Raw genomic sequence first — 22,543 nt, forward strand, 5'->3', positions numbered from 1 at the left:
AAGACAGGAGGCCATGTTATAGACCACCCAGAGACAGGCGGCCATGTTATACATCACTTAGAGACAGGCGGCCATGTTATACACCACCAAGAGACAGGAGGCCATGTTATACATCACCAAGAGACAGGAGGCCATGTTATGCACCATCTAGAGACAGGAGGCCATGCACCATCTAGAGACAGGAGGCCATGTTATACACCACCTAGAGACAGGAGGCCATGTTATGCACCATCTAGAGACAGGAGGCCATGTTATGCACCATCTAGAGACAGGAGGCCATGTTATGCACCATCTAGAGACAGGAGGCCATGTTATGCACCATCTAGAGACAGGAGGCCATGTTATGCACCATCTAGAGACAAACGCCCATGTTTTCAATCAGCTAGAAATTGGCCGGCCATATTATACACCACCTAGAGACAGGTTTCCGTAGCACTTATGTCATGTTGACTAAGCTGCAGTCAATCACTGAGTTCAGTGGTTTAACCAGAGTTGACCACACAAGCCGCTCAAAACTGTTGAGGTCACTGATTGGCTGCAGTGTTGTCAATGTGACATCACCACTGAAAGCAATAACATACGTCCACAGCAGTGGCAAAGACACAGCTATAAACCTATAAAATGCAGCCAGGGAAGAAGAGTTTTCCGAAACCAGAATACAACATCTATTGTTATTCCAACATTGATTCTGTCCCATTACTTAATGAAGGTGCAATGTAGAAAATACACAAAAACCTACAAACAGGGGAGTTTGGGGGATATCAGCCATTCCAAAGTACATTTTTAAAGGTTCAATAATTGTTTCAAAAATATTCAAAAAATCTCTTTAAAGTAGCATCCTAATCCATATACAGGGCCGGACTGGCCATCTGACAATTCTGGCAAATGCCAGATGGGCTGGTGTCAGCCTCTCCTTCACTCCTGGGACGGGCATGCAAACCTTCCCCTGGTGCTCCACTTTTTCTATTTAGGTTCCTGCACTGCACGGGGATTAGCTCCATTGGTGACTTGACCTCCGCTTCTTCCTATCCACATTCAGTACATGAAGGAGGAAGGAGGGCACGATACCAGTGCACCCAGTCAGCTTAAAGGGGTTGTCCGGTCTAAAATGAAAACGCTCCTCGCTTTTGGACAAATCCCGACATGCAGAAAAAGTGAGAGCTGCGTCTGCTTTCTCACCTCCTTCGGATGTCAGTTACGTCCAAAGAAAGGAGGGTGAAGAAGCAGCTGAATGGCTGCAGGGATCGCCTGGAACGGCGTCGGCACCAGAGGGGAGTATAAGTGTTATTTTTTTAATCAGAGGAATAAAAATAACAGTGTTTGAGAAAGGGTTGTCCATTTGAAAATCCCCATTGCATGCTGGGATAATCAAACAAGTCACCTGTGTCGGCGCACAGGGGTCCAAGAGGTCAGGGGGCCCATTTCCACATCTAAAACAGATGGAATTGTGCATTATGAGGAGCTATTGGACGGCAAAGGGCCTATATACTGTTTTTGCACAAGGGCCCTTTCCCGTATGTGTCCACCAATGGCATCATTAGTGGCAGCCATTTCAAAGGCTGGGCTAGTCCCTGATCTACTGAGGATGTGTCAGCTGTCAAGTCTGATGCACGCTCAGCAGGACCTCGATTGTCACTGTGCAATATTCTACTCCGTGCACTGTGACAGTGCACAACCTCGCCGGCTGTAATGAGAAGTGACGAGCCGGAATGAGAGGGCACTGTTAGTGTGCACTGTAGTGAACGGGGAGAGCAGAGACGAGCCCTGTCCCGATAGTGAAGTCTCCTTTGTGGTCCCTGCTCGCTGCATTGTTTCCTTGTCTAATGGCCAGCTGTGCATCAGTCTACAGCTGGCTGTCAGTCAAAGTGTCGGGGCTTACAGCTGCTGCTCTCACTGCTGTGCGCGGAGACTGCATGACTGAAGCTGGTGGCTCATGGGAGAAATAAAAATGTGATTTTGTCTCAGGTGGCGCACATTCAGCACAGCGGCCAGGCACCTTCATAATGCCATTAACCTGCAGATTAACCCCCTATCTGCAGGTAAATAGTTATCTGACCTGACAGGTTCCCTTTAAATTTCACATGGAGTTAACAGCAGTTTGTTTCTGTAAATGTGATAAAAATCTCGAGTGATCCACAAAAATCACCGAACATATATCACATTCACTACATAGCAAGTGGGCCTGTGGGCTTGCAAATGCCTGGGCTGAATTTAAGTCCCAGTCCGACCCTGTCCACATGATACCCCACACAAGTCTGATAGATGCAGAATGTCTCCAGAATGAGGGTCCCTGACCTCCATCCAACCCAGTTTAGGGTCCCGTCTCCGAGAAAAGGTGGAGATTCAATAGAAAGGTGATATTTTATCTGAATATCCAGCAAGGACTGCTATTTGTGAGATAAATCAAAGTCCCGGGGTTAGGATCTACAGTACAGACCAAAAGTTTGGACTCACCTTCTCTCTGAAAATATGTCTTATATTCTAGGTTCTTCAAAGTAGCCACCTTTTGCTTTGATGACTGCTTTGCACACTCTTGGCATTCTCTTGATGAGCTTCAAGAGGTAGTCACCGGAAATGGTCTTCACTTCACAGGTATGCCCTGTCAGGTTTAATAAGTGGGATTTCTTGCCTTATAAATGGGGTTGGGACCATCAGTTGTGTTGTGCAGAAATCAGGTGGATACACAGCTGATAGTCCTACTGAATAAACTGTTAGAATTTGTATTATGGCAAGAAAAAAGCAGCTAAGTAAAGAAAAACAAGTGGCCATCATTACTTTAAGAAATGAAGGTCAGTCAGTGCGAAAAATTGGGAAAACTTTGAAAGTGTCCCCAAGTGCAGTTGCAAAAACCATCAAGCGCTACAAAGAAACTGGCTCACATGAGGACCGCCCCAGGAAAGGAAGACCAAGAGTCACCTCTGCTTCTGAGGATAAGTTTATCCGAGTCACCAGCCTCAGAAATCGCAGGTTAGCAGCAGCTCAGGTTAGAGACCAGGTCAATGACACACAGAGTTCTAGCAGCAGACACATCTCTTCAACAACTGTTAAGAGGAGACTTTGTGCAGCAGGCCTTCATGGTAAAATAGCTGCTAGGAAACCACTGCTAAGGACAGGCAACAAGCAGAAGAGACTTGTTTGGGCTAAAGAACACAAGGAATGGACATTAGACCAGTGGAAATCTGTGCTTTGGTCTGATGAGTCCAAATTTGAGATCTTTGGTTCCAACCACCGTGTCTTTGTGCGACGCAGAAAAGGTGAATGGATAGACTCTACATGCCTGGTTCTCACCGTGAAGCATGGAGGAGGAGGTGTGATGGTGTGGGGGGGCTTTGCTGGTGACACTGTTGGGGATTTATTCATAATTGAAGGCATACTGAACCAGCATGGTTACCACAGCATCTTGCAGCGGCATGCTATTCCATCCGGTTTGCGTTTAGTTGGACCATCATTTATTTTTCAACAGGACAATGACCCCAAACACCTCCAGGCTGTGTAAGGGCTATTTGACCAAGAAGGAGAGTGATGGGGGGCTACGCCAGATGACCTGGTCTCCACAGTCACCAGATCTGAACCCAATTGAGATGGTTTGGGGTGAGCTGGACCGCAGAGTGAAGGCAAAAGGGCCAACAAGTGCTAAGCATCTCTGGGAACTCCTTCAAGATTGTTGGAAGACCATTTCCGGTGACTACCTCTTGAAGCTCATCAAGAGAATGCCAAGAGTGTGCAAAGCAGTCATCAAAGCAAAAGGTGGCTACTTTGAAGAACCTAGAATATAAGACATATTTTCAGTTGTTTCACACTTTTTTGTTAAGTATATAATTCTACATGTGTTAATTCATAGTTTTGATGCCTTCAGTGTGAATGTACAATTTTCATAGTCATGAAAATACAGAAAAATCTTTAAATGAGAAGGTGTGTCCAAACTTTTGGTCTGTACTGTACATCTAATCAGACATCGTTGAATTTTAGAATGCCCCTTTAATGCAAGCTTAAAAATAAGAAGAAGCGCTTGACCGGCGCGTTTCAGTCCGTTTGTGAGATGGTAACCAGGTTTAACTTCAGAGATAATTCTAAATTCAGCTCCATTACTTCTCATCAGTGCAGCGTTCATCAAATGTATGAACATTTGCATATTGTTGACCTACATAGCGTTGTGTGGATCTGGAGGAAACGGATCCTGTCCTCACCAGACTATTCAATGTGACGATCTAGTGAACACAATCGGCAATGGCTCCTACTGAGCTATTGAGAAATCCACTATGTCCCGGCCCAGCTAGGCCGTCCATTATATAGCTGACGGATTAGAGCGGGATTATAGTCACTCAGATTATACCCACCCCGGTGCAGAAGATATCGGAGGTGTTAATACTCCTCTTATCATGCCAGTCCAGAGAGCGGAAAGATTGAAATCTTAACAATATGGCTCTATGGGAAAGGCAAAATAAGTCCAATTATTCTCGTTTTAAAGGGAACGTGTCACGGTGAAAATTGATGTTATAGAACAGGAGGAGCTGATCAGATTGAGATATCTTTTGGTGGGAAATGACTATTTTATTCTTCAAAATCCATGGTGCTTTCATGCAGGAGTCCAGTGGGCGGTCCTAGTCAGTAACTGACAGTCTTCCCTGTGTAACTATGCATACAGAAATCTGTCAATCATGGATAGGACCGCCCACTTTTATTAAATGTGCCATATGGTTCCAGAGAAAAGGGCCTTTTATTTTGTGCTTGCCCTTACAAAGGGGTGTGGCTTGCATAATTATGCCGAGCTGCCTAAAGACACGCCCACTAAGTGTCATGTGAGCAACGCACCCTTGTAAGAACCGGCAGAATTGTGTTGTTTTTTTTTTTTTAACAGTTCTTCAAAGTGGATTTTTTCTCTCTTTTTTTTCCAGTACATTATATGGTAAATTGAATGGTTTCATGTGGCGGCAGCCTGCACTACCTTGTCAGTGCAAAGGTCCAATCTGATGGAATATTGATAAGCTGCAACCAAAGAGTGGCCACTCATTGGCTGCAGACGGCACGTGACACTAGTCCCGACACTAGCCCCGACACTAGCCCCGACACTAGTCCCGACACTAGTCCCGACACTAGTCCCGACACTAGTCCCGACACTAGTCCCGACACTAGTCCCGACACAAGTCCCGACACAAGTCCCGACACAAGTTGGTAGTACGTCACTGCAGGAGGTTGAATGCATAAAAAGAAGAAGCAAAAGGGTTAATTCTGCGCTGCCATGAAAGATGCCAATACAGTAGTAAGTGGTTTATTAGTCGACGCGTTTCGAAGCATACAGCCTCTTCATCAGGACAACCATGATGCAGGAGGTCAGCATACACTGGTTTTATTTTAATGGAGCTGGGGTTGTCTGGTAGTGGACAACCCATTTAATGTTCTAAATTGTGAGACCAATATTGGTTCATGCCAACCACGGAAAGGTGCTCTCCTCACTGGATAATCCCTACTTGTTAGAATGTTTTTTTGACAACATGCTCCTAAGTGCCACTTACTGCGACATTCAGCAATCAGCTGTGATTTCTTCTTAAATCTTGCAGTAAGTGCTCAATTTCCCTACAGTGCCCCCACAGGAAGAATGAAGCATTACACGGTATCCATTCACATCAAGGTGAGGAAGTTGTCTTCGTAATGCAGGACAATTAAGGTCCCACAGTGCAAGAGATGCTCTTTCTAACCTTTCTCCATTCTGCCCAAGAGCTGAAGATTCTGAAGGGAAGACCCCCCCCCCCCTATTTTAGAAATCCCCTATAGGAAATGCACAACCTGGAAGTGTACCTACAGTAACTTTCCTGCTTTATCAAAAAAGATCCACAATTAATAAAGTCAATGGGGCTACAGTACCAGACATAGGTTATAGGCAAGGGTGGCGCTTGTCGCATGCAATAGTTAATAGGTTTAATAGGTCTTGTTAATAGGTTTATGGGTTCAAGGGCAAGGAAAATGGAAGTGCTGGTATCAGACATAAAAAAGAGCAGGTCTAAGGCTAGCTAAGGTCAAGAGACGTCAATGTATCCTCTTTCAAGCCAAAGAATATCTTAAGTTAAGAAAAGTTTGCAGACCAAAATGTCACCTTCCCAGGAAGCCACTAGTAAAAAATTTTGTTGAGCACTAGCGTGGCAACAGCGCCATTAGTGAATTCTATAGATGACCTTCTCTATTCGTCCATTTTCTCTCTGCTGTAGTCCACTTGTTCACATGAAGCCCTGGCCACACTGACCAAACCATTGGAGAAGACAAGTCCCATGCAGCCAAGAGATCCGATCATGAGTCAATTGCGGATGGGCATCTTCAGATCATAAAATCAGTAGCAAAAATGATCGAATTAAAAAAAATCAAAAAAGATTTATACAATGCTCTCAACCAGGTATAAACAAACAGGAACTGGCCAAAATGACAGTCTCTTGTGTTTCCACCTGGTTGCCAACACGATATCTAAGGGCTGACGAGACAGATACTGATATGGAGTTAGATCTCGGTAAAATATTAAATAGATAGAAGAAAAAGACTGCAGCTACTTCATTTTCACACTGTGAGGGTGTTTTTTTTTCCTTTTTTTACACCAATCTAAGACAAAAATATTCTCCTCTGGACAGGGAAGTCCAAATAAATAGGTTAGCCAAAAAAAAAAAAAAAACATTCAAAGAACGGAAAATAATGTTATAGCAACAAGACCCTCAGCAAACCAGCTTATATGGCACATCATACTTTAGAGAGGACCTTTATTTTATAAAGCCACTGATTTTGAAACTGTTTTTCTTTTACTTCTGAGCCCCTCTTTTCCAAAGTTACCTTCCCCCATAATAATAGTGCAAACTTTCCCTTCAGCCAACTGGGCGTATACCACAGAACTTCTCTGTGGGTATCCACTGGTGCTGGCCAATAAAAACACGGAGTAGTTCTGCGTTACACCCCCAGTTGGCTGAAGGAAAAATTTGCACCATTATTAACTCTGGAACGGTGGAGCAGAGAAGAAAAAGAAAACCTGTATCAGAATCAGTGGGTCAGCAGCGGGTGGACGAAGACAAATCAAGAGACATGTTCTGTATAATTCTGAGATAAAAACAAGTTGTAAAAGAGAAAAGTCTTCTGCGTGTGAACTCACCTTTGCTGCAATTGTTGCTGGTGTTATGTGTGAAGATGAACTATCTTCTGTCGATGCAACACCACTATCTTTCTTCTCTTCCTCTTCTTCCTCACATTGAACTCCTTTGTCTTCTGTCTGTTTGTGAGGACTTGTCGTTGGTGGAGGAGACAGTGGAGGTGGCGGAGAGGGCAAATCTTCCAGCTCATCGTGAACTTCTTTTACTTTTACAATGGCGTCCCTCAATAGGTCTATAGCGTGAGGTAGGGCTGGCAGTATAAACTGAAAGCATTCCTGGAAAAACACACAGCCAGAAAGAAAGTTACACGCTACGGCACAAGACCAAGTACACATCTACTAAAGCCCACCACTTACATGAGTGATCGAATTCTGATGGCTTAGACTACACGGAGCCGGTGACTTTATGAGGACACCAAACCCCAACTCTTTTATATTATATATAAATACAGTGAAGGAAATAAGTATTTGATCCCTTGCTGTTTTTGTAAGTTTCCCCACTGATAAAGACATGAACAGTCTATAATTTGAAGGGTAGGTTAATTTTAACATTGAGAGATAGAATATCCAAAAAAAAATCAAGAAAATCACATTGTATAAATTATGCTCGACAGTGGGGACGGTGTTCTTTTGGGTCATAGGCAGCAATTCTCTTCCTCCAAACACGGCGAGTTGAGTTAATGCCAAATAGCTAATTTTTTGTCTCATCTGACCACAGCACCTTCTCCCATTAACTCACAGAATCATCCAGGTGTTCATTGGTAAACTTCAGACGGGCCTGCACATGTGCCTTCTTGAGCAGGGGAACCTTGCGGGCACTGCAGGATTTTAAACCTTTAAGGCGTAATGTGTTACCAATGGTTTTCTTGGTGATTGTGGTCTCAGCTGCTTTGAGATCATTAACAAGTTTCCCCCGTGTAGTTTTAGGCTGATCTCTCACCTTCCTCATGATCAAGGATACCCCACGAGGTGAGATTTTGCATGGTGCCCCAGATCGATGTCGATTAACAGTCATTTTGTGTTTCTTCCATTTTCTTGCTATTGCACCAACAGTTGTCGTCTCCTCACCCAGCGTCTTACTTATGGTTTTGTAGCCCATTCCAGCTTTGTGCAGGTCTATGATCTTGTCCCTGACAGCCTTAGAAAGCTCTTTGGTCTTGCCCATGTTGTAGGGGTTAGAGTCTGACTGATTAATTGAGTCTGTGGACAGGAGTCTTTTAAACAGGTGACTATGTAAGACAGCCGTCTTTAATGCAGGTAATGAGTGGATTAGGAGCGTCTAACTGGTCTGTAGGAGCCAGAACTCATAATGGTTTGTAGGGGATCAAATACTTATTTCTCACTGCAAAATACAAATAAATTTATCTAATTGATACAATGTGATTTTCTTGATTTTTTTGGGGATATTCTATCTCTCAATGTTAAAATTAACCTTCCCTTAAAATTATAGACTGTTCATGTCTTTGTCAGTGGGCAAACTTACAAAAACAGCAAGGGATCAAATACTTATTTCTTTCACTGTATATGTATATATAAATATTGATGCTTTTGCCATTTTTATTTCATTTTTTACTCTTTTGTTATTCATTATTGAGACCGATTAGTGAAACAGCTCCATTCTGTACACTTTCTCGATTTTTTTTTCAGCAGGTGATTCTGTGAACACTTCTATAATTATACTGTAATACTGTATTATTAAGCCCTTCCAGCACGGCTGATACAGTGGGGAAAATAAGTATTTGATACACTGCCGATTTTGCAAGTTTTCCCACCTACAAAGCATGGTGGGGGAAATATCATACTTTGGGGGTGATTTTCTGCAAACGGCACAGGACGACTTCACCTTATTGAAGGGAGGATGGATTGGGTCATGTATCGTGAGATTTTGCCCAACAACCTCCTTCCCTCAGTTAAGAGCAATGAAGATGGGTCATGGCTAGGTCTTCTAGCATGACAATGACCTGAAACACACAGCCACGGCAAATAAAGAGTGGCTTCAAAAGAAGCATTTCAACGTCCTGGAGTGGCCTAGCTAGTCTCCAGACCTTAGACTAAGGCCATGACACCACTATCAGTATTTGGTCAGTATTTTTTCTCAGGTGTGGGAGACTAAGCCAGGTGAGGAACAAGCAGAGGAAAGGTATAATAGAAAGAAGTGCACCAATTCTGCATTTATCATCCACTCCTGGTCTTGTCTCCCACTCCTGAGAAAAAACACTGACCAAATACTGATAGTGGTGCCGTGGCCTAATAGAAAATCTTTGGAGGGAACTGCAACTGAATGTTGTCCAGCGACAGCCCCGAAACCTGAAAGATCTGGAGAAGATCTGTATGGAGAAGGGGGCCAAAATCCCTGCTACAGTGTGTGCAAACCTGGTCAAGAACAAAATCGTCAGTGTATCAAATACTTATTTTCCCTTCTGTACATGGCAGACCTGGAGGCCATTGCTATTGGTATCCCATTATGAAGGCACTGATAGGCCTACTGAGGTAGACCCCTCACTTTGTACTCCAGTTATATGCTCTGGTCACTATTAACCACAATATCTAAAGCCGAGATCAGAGGTTTGCCCGATACTAGCCGACAGAACAGGAGCTTGCTTGTCACCCATTACAGTGTCTGATTTTGCTGCTGCCATTGCCTTTTCCTCTGACCACTGTCAGCTTCTGACCCCACACAGGGACACGGGCAATATTTTCAGTCTTTTCAGCTTCATGTGATTTATGTCTTAGTTATGTGTATTGTCAATTTGTTATATTGAGGATTGCCAGTTTTTCATCTTTTTGATAGTAAAAGTTAAGTTTTACATTCACTGTATATGCGGATTCTTGTTTTAAAAAATATTAGTATTAAAAGTATATTTTTACCAATTAATTCTCATTAAGAGAATGAACATAAGAAAAATCTAAATCAGATCAATATTTGGAGTGACCATCAATTCTCCTAGCTACACTTGCACAAAGTTTTTGAAGGAACTTTGCAGGGAGGTTGTTCCAAACATCTTGGAGAACTAACCCCAGATATTCAGCGGATGTTGCTTCTGTAGCTCCTTCTGGCTCTTCATGTGATCCCAGACAGACTCAATGATGTTGAGATCAGAGCTCTGTGGGGTCCATATCATCACTTCCAGGACTACTTGCTGTTCTTTATGCAGAAGATAATCCTTAATGACATTGCATGATGACGTATTTGCCTGTATTTCTCAGCATGGAGGACACCATTATTCTGGACCAAATTTCCATTTGCTGAAATGCTGTCCCAAACTTACAAGGACCTCCCACCATGCTTCATTGTTGCCTGCAGACACTCATTTTTGTCCCTCCTTCAAGCCCTTCGGGAACAAGGTGCCTTCTAATACAACCAAATAAGTCCAGAACACCCACGGTTATTTTTCTGCACCCAAGAGAGTTGCTTGGCCTTGTTGAAGGTGTGACATTTTGACAGCAATTTTTCCTTGAAGACCACTTCTGGCCAGACTTTGGTTGACCACTGTGTCTAGAGTAACCAACGTTACCTATTTCATAATATTTCTTCAAAGAAGCTTAAACAGCACATCTTGACACCCCATTTGGCTTTGAAATCTTTGCTGATGCAGTATAATTACCTTGTGTCTTGTTACTGGCCTCAGTCTTACTATGGTGATTGACCAGTCACATGAAACTGTCTTCCACAACCTCACCTTTGTAGAAAAGTTTGTCTGTTCCTCACCTAGTTTCAAGCCTCCTACACAGCGTTTTCTACTTCAATTAATGATGGTAATTTAATTCATGGAAGACCAGGCACATCTAAGGACAGCAGCCACTAATCATCGAGAATCTAGACCCACAACGATCATCCACAGATTGTTTTATCTTCGTGAAACCATACCTTGTCCTAAATATGGAAACCTTCTTTTGATCTGTCCATGGCTATTATAATCTAGATCCATAGATTTTCAATAGGGTTATCGTTGCGAACCAAACCCTTGTCCTATATATGGCAACCCCCCTTCTGCTCTGTCCATTGCTGTTACAGTCTCGACCCACAACGATCATCCACAGATTTTCAAAGTATTTATCTTAGTGAAACAATCCCTTGTCCTAAATACGGAAACCTTCTTTTGATCTGTCCATGACTATTATAATCTAGATCCAAAGATTTTCAATAGGGTTATCTTTGCGAAACAAACCCTTGTCCTAAATATGGCAACCCCCCTTCTGCTCTGTCCATTGCTGTTACAGTCTCGACCCACAACGATCATCCACAGATTTTCAAAGTATTTATCTTCGTGAAACAATCCCTTGTCCTAAATACGGAAACCTTCTTTTGATCTGTCCATGGCTATTATAATCTAGATCCAAAGATTTTCAATAGGGTTATCTTTGCGAAACAAACCCTTGTCCTAAATATGGCAACCCCCCTTCTGCTCTGTCCATTGCTGTTACAGTCTCGACCCACAACGATCATCCACAGATTTTCAAAGTATTTATCTTCGTGAAACAATCCCTTGTCCTAAATACGGAAACCTTCTTTTGATCTGTCCATGGCTATTATAATCTAGATCCATAGATTTTCAATAGGGTTATCTTTGCGAAAAAAACCCTTGTCCTAAATATGGCAACTCCCCTTCTGCTCTGTCCATTGCTGTTACAGTCTCGACCCACAATGATCATCTATAGATTTTCAAAGTATTGGTGGAAGAACCCATTGTCCCAAATACGGAAACCTTCTTTTGATCTGTCCATGGCTATTATAATCTAGATCCATAGATTTTCAATAGGGTTATCTTTGCGAAACAAACCATTGTCCTAAATATGGCAACCCCCCTTCTGCTCTGTCCATTGCTGTTACAGTCTCGACCCACAACGACCATCCATAGATTTTCAAAGTATTTATCTTGGTGGAAGAACCTATTGTCCCAAATACGGAAACCTTCTTTTGATCAGTCCATTGATGTTACAATCTGGTCATCTTTGTGAAACAATCCCTTCTTTTAACCCCTCTTAATCCAAGCATGGCTGCCGAGAGACTTGAGATTGAAGGATCACTATTGATTCCTGGTTCTACTGCAAGGAACATAAATTCTGCTCACATCCCCAGATGAACAAAGTGATATTTTACATATCTCACCGCCTTCAGTAGCCAATTTGCAATTATTCTAGCTCTATACTTTGAAAGGTAATGTTTAACCCTGGGCACTGTAATGTACAATGGAAATTAATTAAGAAAAGTGAAACGCTACCATATCACACCACGAGAAGGATTGTTTGCATAAAAAAAAAAAAGAGACTCGTACGGCTTTTTTTTTTTTAAAGTCACAAGAAATGCTTTGAAAAACCATAATTAGCGGGACTTTCACTACAGGCAAAATTAGACATTGGAGTTACGGAGAAATGATTTATTGGCTATCAAGTCCTCATTTATATTTTAGCCCACAGGAAACAATGAAGCCATTAACGTCACAGCTTTCATTTCAGATATGTAAGCTGTGGGGGAAATAGGTAAGGAATGAAAGGGAAAAACACAATTGGTTGTGGGTAAAGTAATTTTTTCCTTGTATATAGTCTTTTTGTTCCCTTTTTTTTAATAAACGGCCTCTCGCACGATGGAGCCATCTATTGCTCTCCCGCTTCATCATTTCTACTATATTAGATATTTTAGATATTTTTATATTAATGAAGCCAAGTATTAGCTTTAAAGTTTGGCCCTTGAGCCATTAAAGGCATAAAAAAGAAAAAAATGTAAAAAAAAAATAAAGATAAAATAAATTTGCCAAAATGTTCAGCAACTTCATCCTTTTTTTTTTTTTTAAAAAAAAGTAAAGTATTGGGCAAAAAAGATTTGCAGGATCCCGGTCCAGCATTTATGTCGGTAGTCCATGGCCTCCGGCCTCCTCCCACCTGCCAGCATCTCCGACTCCTCCTCTGTTTTGTAAGCCCGCCAGGACGTGATTGATGCAGCATGATGCCCACCATGGCGCCTCCATTCACAGGGCTCCAACTTTTGTTGTTTTATGCCAACTTTTTGGCCCATCAAAGCCCGGTAGATGAAATGTAGTTACCGTACGTAGCAAAAAAAGGCACAAATTATAGATTTACTCACTCTTGAGCATGGCCAACCAAGAAATATGCCAAACTCATTAAAAAAAATTTTTGGGACATTTTCTTTTGCTTATATGCATGCATTTGGGGCTAAAAAGAGTTTTGCAATTGTGTTATCTTGCTAGCCTTCTATAGCCTCAGTGTCACGCTGTCTATTGATGGCTGCAGAATGAGTCAACTGGGAACCGTCAGTGAGCTCACTCTGACAGCTCACAGGAGAGATTGTAGATCAGTCTTTTTCTGATTTATGGCCACAGCGACATTGAAAAGGAGAGCCAATAAAAGTCAAACAGAGCAAAAAAAAATATTTTTAGCCTCAAATATATGCATTTAAGTAATAAATAATATCCCCTTTAAGATCAAGAATATTTGCGGATAAAAAAAAAAGCCAATTTTGATGAATTTCTCACATCGACAATGATTCGGCAGCCAACCAGTGAGCTCAGCGGTTCTGAGCAGCTTCGTGCCGTCAACACGAGCAGAGCAGATGAGCTCACTGATTGGCTGCAGCGCTGTCTACATGATGCCATCGATGCAAGCTATAAGACTCTGCAAGTGGCAGCGGAGACTCGTCGCCGGACCCGGGAGGGTGAGTAAAGCTCAGTTGTTTGCCTTTTTTTTTAACAAAAAAACAAACTACAGCCGGTAGACAGAAGTTTTCCAAAACTAGAAAACTCCCTTTAAACTGCAGGGACGATCACTGAAGCATCTTTAAGATGATGGGGGGGGGGGGGGGGGAATGGAGTTTGGCTCACCTGTGAACCTTTCTTGCTCCCAGGTAAATTGATGATAAGAGTCTTGCCTCTAATTCCACAGACCGGTCTAATGAGAGAAAAAAATACAATTACATAATGTAAAATTATAATAATGAAAAGCAACACAATCTTGCCTAACCAAAAAAAGACAGCATGGGTAGAAGACACTGCATATTCCTCTTTAAACTGAATCTGTCATCAGATTTAGCAATACAAAATACATAAATTATTACATAGCACTCTTAAACCAGATGAGGCTGGTGTACTAACCTTGAAAATAGAATATCTGTATTATCCTTTCAAAAAATCTTAAACTCAATCTTTATTGATGCGACTCAGTGTCCCTCCTCCCTGCTGAGATCTCACACTGCTCAGTACAAGTTGCAGTTGTCTCTCAGGCTGGGTTTGTTGGAGGCTGAATGCACTTGGTATCATGGTGTTATGAACATGTACACACTCACTCACAGGTAAAGGAAAAACTGAAGTTCAATCACAAGGAGGCACCACACCTACACCCAAATGATCCCTGTACAGACTAGAAAGGCCCTAACCGCACAATTAAAAACACCACCTAACTGCCTAAAAGACCTTCGAGGGGTTTCTTGTGCTTCCTGAGGAGCCAAGTAGGGAGGCCACAACAAACTGCAAACAAGGGAAGAGTAAAGTGTGAAGAAAAATACGAAAACCCAGGGTGAGAAACTAAAACACGTTAATATTAGGTAGTGAGGGAAAAGTAAGGAGAACCAAAATAAAAGGAACAAGTAACCTCCTAGAAACCTAACAGTGGTAAAACGAAAAGGTGATGGGAAGGAAAGCAAACAGACTCACTCAGAATACAACTGGTGTTTACAAAACAAGGTAAACCCCTTAGCTGAAGAGCTGCAACTCCTAAATACAAATCCACCAAGAGGTATAGCCAGCAAGGAAGTGCAGTGAAGGGTGAACATATAAAATGAGAAACACCTGGAGAGGAGCAAACCAAGAAAGGAAAACAAAGACAATAGAAACCATCAGCATTTGAACAGGGCAGAAAAGGCAATAGCTCAACAGACAGAGGAACTGACCACGTAGCAACAGGTCACTGGATTGAATCCCCAAACCGAGCCATGACAAGTGATCTCTCTCACTCTGTAGCTGGACTCTCAAAGTGCTTATTTCAATATTTTGAAAGTAGGTACACCAGCGTCATCAGGTCAATGATACCTACATACGGTTCTAAGGGGGAACATTTTAGTGGCAAGCCTGCGTAAGGAGACTTATAGGCCACGCAATGCTCATCTGGGAATTTACAGAAAAGTGGTGCTCTAAAAATAAAAAATAATAAAAAATATGCAAATAGCTTCTTTAGAGAGGAAGAGGACTTGAACTCTAGCGCCAGCTATTGGATGTAGCAATCCTAACAGTCAATTTCGACCATGTAATGAGCCTTGCCACATAACTTAGATGAAGAAGCCAAACAAGAAAAAGACATTTGGAGACACGTGTTTCAGGATGTTTGCCCCTCCTCAGTGCAAAACAGGAGATTTGATTTGGCTAGGTGAGAGTCCTGTTACTGGTAGTCTAAGAGGGCATGTTTCTCCTAGTGGAGTGTCAAAATGGCATAAGGAGATTTAAAGGTCAAGCAATGTTCCTCTGGGAATTTAAATATGCAAATAGCCTCTTCAGAAGGAAGAGGATTTATTCTCTGGTGCCACCTATTGGAAATGTCAACACTTAAAGTCAATTTCGACCCTTTAAAGGAGCCTAGCCGTATGACTTGGGATAGGAAGCCATATCAGATCTCCTGCTTTGCACTAAGGAGGGGTAATAATAACCCAAAACACGTGTCTGCAAATGAAGTTTCTGGTTTGGCTTCTTATTCTAAGTTCTGATAAATTTACAAATTATGGTTCTGCATGTGTTAAAAAAATTAGTACGGAAAACTTCCCATTTGTGTAATGTCTCTATCACCTAGATTCAGGTCTTTCTGGCCGAGACCTCCATCCTTTGCACTAATTATTAGCAATCAATCAATTGCATGGAGGCTGCTGTCAAAAGAGAGAGATGTCAGAAACCAACGCTGTTTCTGTAGTGGAGGCATAAAACGCAAGTTGTTGTCAGCCTGGATCTCCTTTCATCATCTCTCGTCTGAGGCGTGTAAGCTGCACATTGTCTACTGGCCAAGTTTCAAAGACTGAATCTAAAACCTAAGAAAAACGTAAGAAGTTGTGATCCTGCACATGATATATCCATAGTGTGACAAAGTCACTGACAGAGTGATGGACAGGAGATATGTTTCACTGAGGCTGTTCGCTTCAGTGATGTGAAACCTGGAAGTCTTCCCCAGCATGTTATGTGCTGAGAGGGTTAAACCGCCATTTTAAAAGGGCTGTTTTTTTTTAAATGTCCATAGTGCGGGTGGGAGGTCATTCAACATATCTCCATCCCAGAGTGTGGTCTGGGCTATAGATAGCCAGCCTTTTTACTCAGGTGTTGTTCAGTATCTGGAGGCCAGCTCCAGAGAGAGGAGCTTGTGTTATTTTGTGCTAATCTGAACTATGTGTTTTTGCTAATCCCGAGTGGCCGGACCCCGGCAGGTACAAGGACTATGCTGGACATTTTCTTTTGTTTTGATATTATGCCAGAAGGGCTGTATTTATTTTTATGAATATTTATGAATATTTTATGCTGTTTAATAAACCAACAAGAAATTTAAAGAGACAGTGTTCCATGTCTACCTCTGTGTGCAGCCGAGTAAGCGGATCTACCACAGGTGGTGGATAATGTGGGCAGTGTTCCCAGCGAACACATGTGACTGCTACAAGAGGAACTGCATGTCCTGGGTGAAGGCGGCATAGAGCCAGGAAGCAGAGTCAAGACAGTATGGAGGACCTGATTAAGCACCTTGTAAAAGCTCAACAGCAGCAACAGCTGGCACATCAGGAGACAAGCAGCTGATGCAACAGATCCAACAACAGCAACAGCAGCAGCACCTACAGCATCAGCAACAGCAACAAGACCAGTATCGACAACAGCAGCAGCAGATTAAGTTGCTCACAGAGGCAGTTCGTGAGAGACCAGCACCCCCTCTACCAAGTCCAGGTGAGGACAAGTACGTCCGGAAAGCGGTAAGACGAGCCATGCAAAAGATGACCCTGAGGGATGATGTGGAGGCATTTTTGACTGTTTTGAATGGGTAGCAGAATGAGAGAAGCTGCCACCAGAGCAGTGGGCGGAGGTGTTGGTCCCCTATCTAACTGGCGAGCCCCAAAATGACCTGGCATTACAGGATGCACAGGATTATGCCAAATTAAAAACTGAAATTTAGGCATGAGCAGGAGTGACTATATCAGTCAGAGCTCAAAGAGTTCACCACTGGGCATATTGTGGTGAGAAACCCCCTCGCTCCCAGAAGTTCGACATACTGCATCTTGTACAAAAATGGTTGCAGCCGGAGTCCTCCACTCCCACCCAGATGTTCGAGAGAGTTGTTATAGACAGATTTATCCACTCCCTTCCTAGGCCGGTGTAGACCTGGGATGCCCAGGGGGGCCCCTGAATTGCAGAGGACTTAGTAGGCCTAGTAGAAAGGTACCAGGTGGTCGAGAGGTCCTTAATGAGGCCGGGCGTTGTTGCATACCCGTACTAGGTTACCCACAAGGAGCCCGAATCTCAAAAGAGGGGTAGTAGAGCCACAACTGGGGGAAGTTCGAGGTCCCAAGCGGTCGTTGAGGGGTTGCCAAAAGCCGCTTGTGAAGACTTGACCTGCTGGAGATGTCAGGGTCCTTGACACATTGCCTCCCGTTGTCCTATGTCCTCCAAACAGATGGACTGAAGCATGTGGGGGCGCTGTTCATATTATGCCTATCCATCCTATAGTGTGGACTGTCAGCCCGGTGAGGGACCGCAGGTATATCTCGTAACCATAAATGGGATACTGGTGACAGAACTCTTGGACTCGGGGAGTTTGGTGACTCTGATAAGATCCACACTCCCCCACCAGTTGATCCCTGGGAAAAACGTGGGGGTCTGCTGTATTCACGGGAACGCCAAAGACTACCCTGTTGCCAGAGGGACTCTAAAAATAAACTGCGACGCTGAGTCCCATGAGGTTGGAGTGGTTAAAGACCTGCTACACACAGTGATAATAGGGAAGGACTTTAGCTTGTTCTGGGACTTATGTCAGAAGGGAGGGGTGCCAAGTGACTCAAACAGGAGCGGGGTCAGCCATGATGAATCCACATCGAAGTCGGATGAGGATTAGTTCCTCCTGTGTGTCCTTGCTGGTGACGAGGACGAGACGGTGACTAATCAGGCAGAGATTCCTGAATTGGGTGTTTCTTGGGGGAATTTTGGTACTACTCGGATGCAGATTGTCACATTGAAAAATGCATTTGATAATGTATTTGTAATAAATGGGGTTGCTCAAGAGCCGGGGGCTGACATCAGGTTCCAATATTTCACACTAAATGAGGAACTGCTTTATCGGGTCACTAAACCAAGCGGTGAAGTGGTAGAGCAGTTGGTGGTGCCAGGTCCCTATAGGCATAGGGTGTAAGACTTGGCCCATTCTCATATCTTGGGTGGGCATCTGGGAGTAGAGAAAACCCAAGAGCGGGTCCTGCAGAGGTTACGACTGGCCTGGATGTCACAGACAGATGGTTAATTACTGACGGTCCTGCTCCACCTGTCAGCTAACTGCTCCAGTGTCCCACTTCCGAAGCCCTCTAGTGCTATTGCCTATTATAGAGGTGCAATTTGAATGAATTGCCATGGTCCTTGTCGGGCCCTTGGTTAAGTCTGCCAGCAGACACCAATACAACCTGGTAGTGCTGGACTATGCCACTCGGTATCCGGAGGTGGTACCACTGAGAAACTCCTCCGCCAACAGTATAGCCGGAGAGCTAGTGCATATTTTCTCCTGGATGGGCCTGCCAAAGGAGATCTTGAGTGACCAGGGAACTCCTTTTATGTCCAAGGTAATGAGGTAGTTGTGTAAAGATCTCCAGATTACACAGCTCCGGAAGTCGGTAACCATCCACAGACAGATGGCCTGGTGGAGAGACTCAACAAGACGTTGAAGTCTATGCTGAAGAAGGTTGTGGAGAAGGTTGGACGAGACTGGGATTGCCTACTGCTGTAGCTGCTGTTCTCCATCAGGGAAGGTCCCCGGAGCTCTACGGGATTCCCACCGTTTGAGCTGCTATACGGACCGTACCCTCGGGGACTTCTGGATATAGCGAAGGAGGCCTGGGAAGCAGATGTTACACTCCACCGGAGCATCATCGAGTATGTGATCCAGATGCAGGATCGGATTGCTAAGGTAATGTCGATTGTGAGGGAGAGCCTGCTTCAAGCCAAGAAGCCCAGGCAAGGGTCTACAACCGGGCCACAAATCTGAGTCAATTCAGTCCTGGAGACCGGGTATTGGGGTCAGTGCCCACGGTCAAAAGTAAATTTCTGGCCAAGTGGCAAGGGCTGTATGAGGTGGTCGAGAAGTTGAGTGACATCAACTATAAAATCCACCAGCCAGGAAGAAGAAAGCCATACCAGATATACCACATCAACCTGCTTGTAGCATCGGTGTCTCTGCCCCTTGCTAGGCAGAGACGCCGTCCCTCTAACCTCCCCGCTCCTGGCGCGGTGTCCTCTAGCGCTTCTCTCCCCTCTGCTTCCGGCACGCGCTCCTTCCCCGACTGTGTGCTTAGGGCGTGCGCGCTCCCCCTCTCTTAAAGGGACCGCGCGCGCCGTCCTAAGGAGTCCCCGGCCAATTGCCGGAGGACCTCCCATATATAAGGCACCTCCTCCAAAATGGAGGTGCCCGAGCAAAGTTGTTTGCACTGTGTCTCACCTGTGCTTCAGCCCTCAGGTTCCGCTGCTAGCCTGACTTCTCGTCCTGCCTGCCAGCCTGCTACTTGCCTTGTCTGTTTGACCGCTCACCTGGGAGCATCCACCAGTTACCAGCCTGTTACCTGCCGCGTCTGTCTGACCGCTCACCTGGGAGCACCCGCCTGTTTCCTGCCAGCCTGCCTGGAGACCCTGCCGTCACTTGTTGTGACCATCTTCCTGGTAAAACCTATAGACTGCTACCTGCCCTGCTTTCTCGAACTGTGTCCACCTGCCAGCTACCAGAGACTTCCGCCTGCTTGCCGAGTCCATCCGCCATACCGGTCAGTCCCAGCCATCTGACCCGTGGGAGCCACCTGCTTTCTTACAAGGTCGTCCCCAGAGTAGCACCTGGTCCCTCAGCCCGGATCCCCCCTGGTCACGGTGTCGTTAGCTGCCGTACGACCAGGGTCGGTTCAGGTGGATACTTAGTCACGCCCCTCTGGGTCCCTCCTTGCACCTCGGCACAGAGGTTCCACCACCCGGCCCCGTAACAGTTTGCTCGGGCCATGGAACCCGGTGGCACCCAAGCTCCCTCGCTCTCTGACCTATACCAGGAAGTCTCCCGTCAGAGATCCCAGCAGGAGTCCATCCTGAACCACCTGCGGAATGTCAACTCCCGCCTGGACACACTGACTGCTCCACCTGCAACCACCGCAAGTCGCACGACTCGCACCCCGGCAGCGCCGCTGCCCACCAATACCATGGCATCCTGCCCGGACTCCGGCTTTCTGCACCTCCTCGTTTTGGAGGCGACGCCGCTCAAGCTCGGGGCTTTATAAACCAGTGCACCCTGCACTTTGAACTCTTGGCTCACCAGTTTATCTCCGACCGGGCCAAAGTGGCATTCATCATGTCCCATCTCACTGGAGAGGCACTGGCATGACTTAACCCCCTGTGGGAGAGAGGGGACCCCCTGGTGTCCGATCTGTCGTCTTTCCTCACTGCTTTCCGGAGGGTCTTGGATGAACCGGGACAAAAGACCTCATCTGCCTCCTCTCTGCTACGTCTCCGCCAAGGGAGTCTCACCGTGGGCCAATATGCCATACGGTTCCGCACCCTCGCTTCTGAGCTTGCCTGGGATAACGAGGCCCTGGTGTCCGTCTTCTGGGAGGGTTTTTCCGGTCGGATTAAAGATGAGCTCGCCGGTCGGGACATTCCTACCACCCTGGATGACCTGGTGTCGCTGGTTACCCGGATTGACATCCGGTTTCAAGAACGCACCAAAGAGACCACCCGTGAGAGAAGGTTTCCCCGGCTAGCTCCTACTTTCCAGAGACCTGTCTCCTCTTCTGTCACTCCCCGGGCGCACTCACCCGAGCCCATGCAGATCGACCAGACCAAGATGGTCGAATCTCGCCAAGACTCACGCCGAGCCGAGGGGAGCAGTTTCTATTGTGGCAGTAAGGAGCACTTGATCCGTTCCTGCCCGGAGAGGCCGGGAAACTCCAGTGTCTAGGACCGCTCGGAGAGGTCACCCTAGACAAAAGTAAGTCCTCTCCAACCCTGACTTTGTCTGTATCTATCTCCTGGGGAGAGAACCGTCACTTTGAACTCGCCCACCTGGATTCTGGATCCGCTGGAAACCTCATCTCCCAATCCCTGGCTGAGAAATACCGTATTCCCACCAAGTCTCTGGCTGAAACTTTGTCAGTCGCCTCCGTGGATGGAAGACTCCTTCCGGTGACCATCCTGCTCGTCACGGAACCCATAACCCTGCAGGTGGGAATGCTGCACTCTGAGGTAATCTCCTTCCATGTGTTGCCCGAACTCCCCCACTCCCTATTGCTAGGTCCACCTTGGCTCCAGACACATGAACCCGTGTTGAACTGGCATTCCGGTGAAGTACTCCGGTGGGGGCCGCTCTGCCATAAAACCTGCCTGGTTCCAATTCGTCCGGTTCGTCCTCCACCTACCCCAGCTAATTTACCCGGTCTTCCGGCTCCTTACTGGCCCTATGCTGACGTCTTCGGTAAAAAGGAAGCAGAGACATTGCCACCTCATAGGCCATATGATTGCCCGATCGACCTGGTACCTGGCGCCACACCACCCCGTGGGCGTATTTATCCGTTGTCTGCGGCCATGTCTGAGTACATAGAGGAGAATCTGGCCAGGGGATTCATCCAGAAGTCTACTTCCCTGGCTGGAGCCGGATTCTTCTTTGTCAAGAAAAAGGATGGCTCGCTACGCCCCTGTATTGACTATAGAGGACTCAATCAGATCACGGTTAAAAATAAATACCCCCTTCCGCTCATCTCTGAGTTATTTGATCGCCTTAAAGGCGCCAGGATCTTTTCCAAGCTGGATCTATGTGGAGCGTATAACCTGGTCCGTATCCGTCAAGGAGACGAGTGGAAAACGGCATTTAATACCCGGGACGGACACTATGAGTACCGTGTGATGCCCTTCGGCCTCTGCAATGCTCCCGCCGTCTTCCAAGAACTGGTCAACGACATCTTCCGTGACCTTCTTTACTCCTGCGTGGTGGTATACCTGGAAGACATCTTGGTCTTCTCTCCGGATCTTCCCACACACCGGAGGGATGTTCGTCAGGTCCTGCTTAGGCTCAGGCAGAACCACCTCTATGCTAAATACGAGAAGTGCCTTTTTGAGCAGACCTCTCTTCCATTTCTAGGCTATGTTATCTCCCAGACAGGCTTGCGAATGGATCCCGAGAAGCTCTCTGCTGTCCTAAAGTGGCCCCGTCCGGAGGGCTTGAAGG

General features: G+C 45.4%; 1 protein-coding gene across 30 annotated transcripts in view; it reads right to left on the reverse strand.

Moving 5' to 3' along the window:
• Nucleotides 1–22,543, reverse strand: part of GPHN (gephyrin) — a 592,001-nt gene that overhangs the window by 251,884 nt on the left and 317,574 nt on the right. For all 30 annotated transcript variants that reach the window (XM_073637421.1, XM_073637415.1, XM_073637413.1 and 27 more), the window contains exons 6-7: nt 13,957–14,023; nt 7,124–7,396 (exon numbers count right to left, since the gene is read on the reverse strand). In XM_073637421.1, the coding sequence (XP_073493522.1) occupies nt 7,124–7,396; nt 13,957–14,023 (340 nt within the window). The remainder of the gene's footprint in view (nt 1–7,123; nt 7,397–13,956; nt 14,024–22,543) is intronic.

Source organism: Phyllobates terribilis, unplaced genomic scaffold, assembly GCF_046119375.1.
Source record: "Phyllobates terribilis strain yellow unplaced genomic scaffold, ASM4611937v1 Scaffold_6__1_contigs__length_29720123, whole genome shotgun sequence".
NCBI classification, from domain to species: domain Eukaryota; kingdom Metazoa; phylum Chordata; class Amphibia; order Anura; family Dendrobatidae; genus Phyllobates; species Phyllobates terribilis.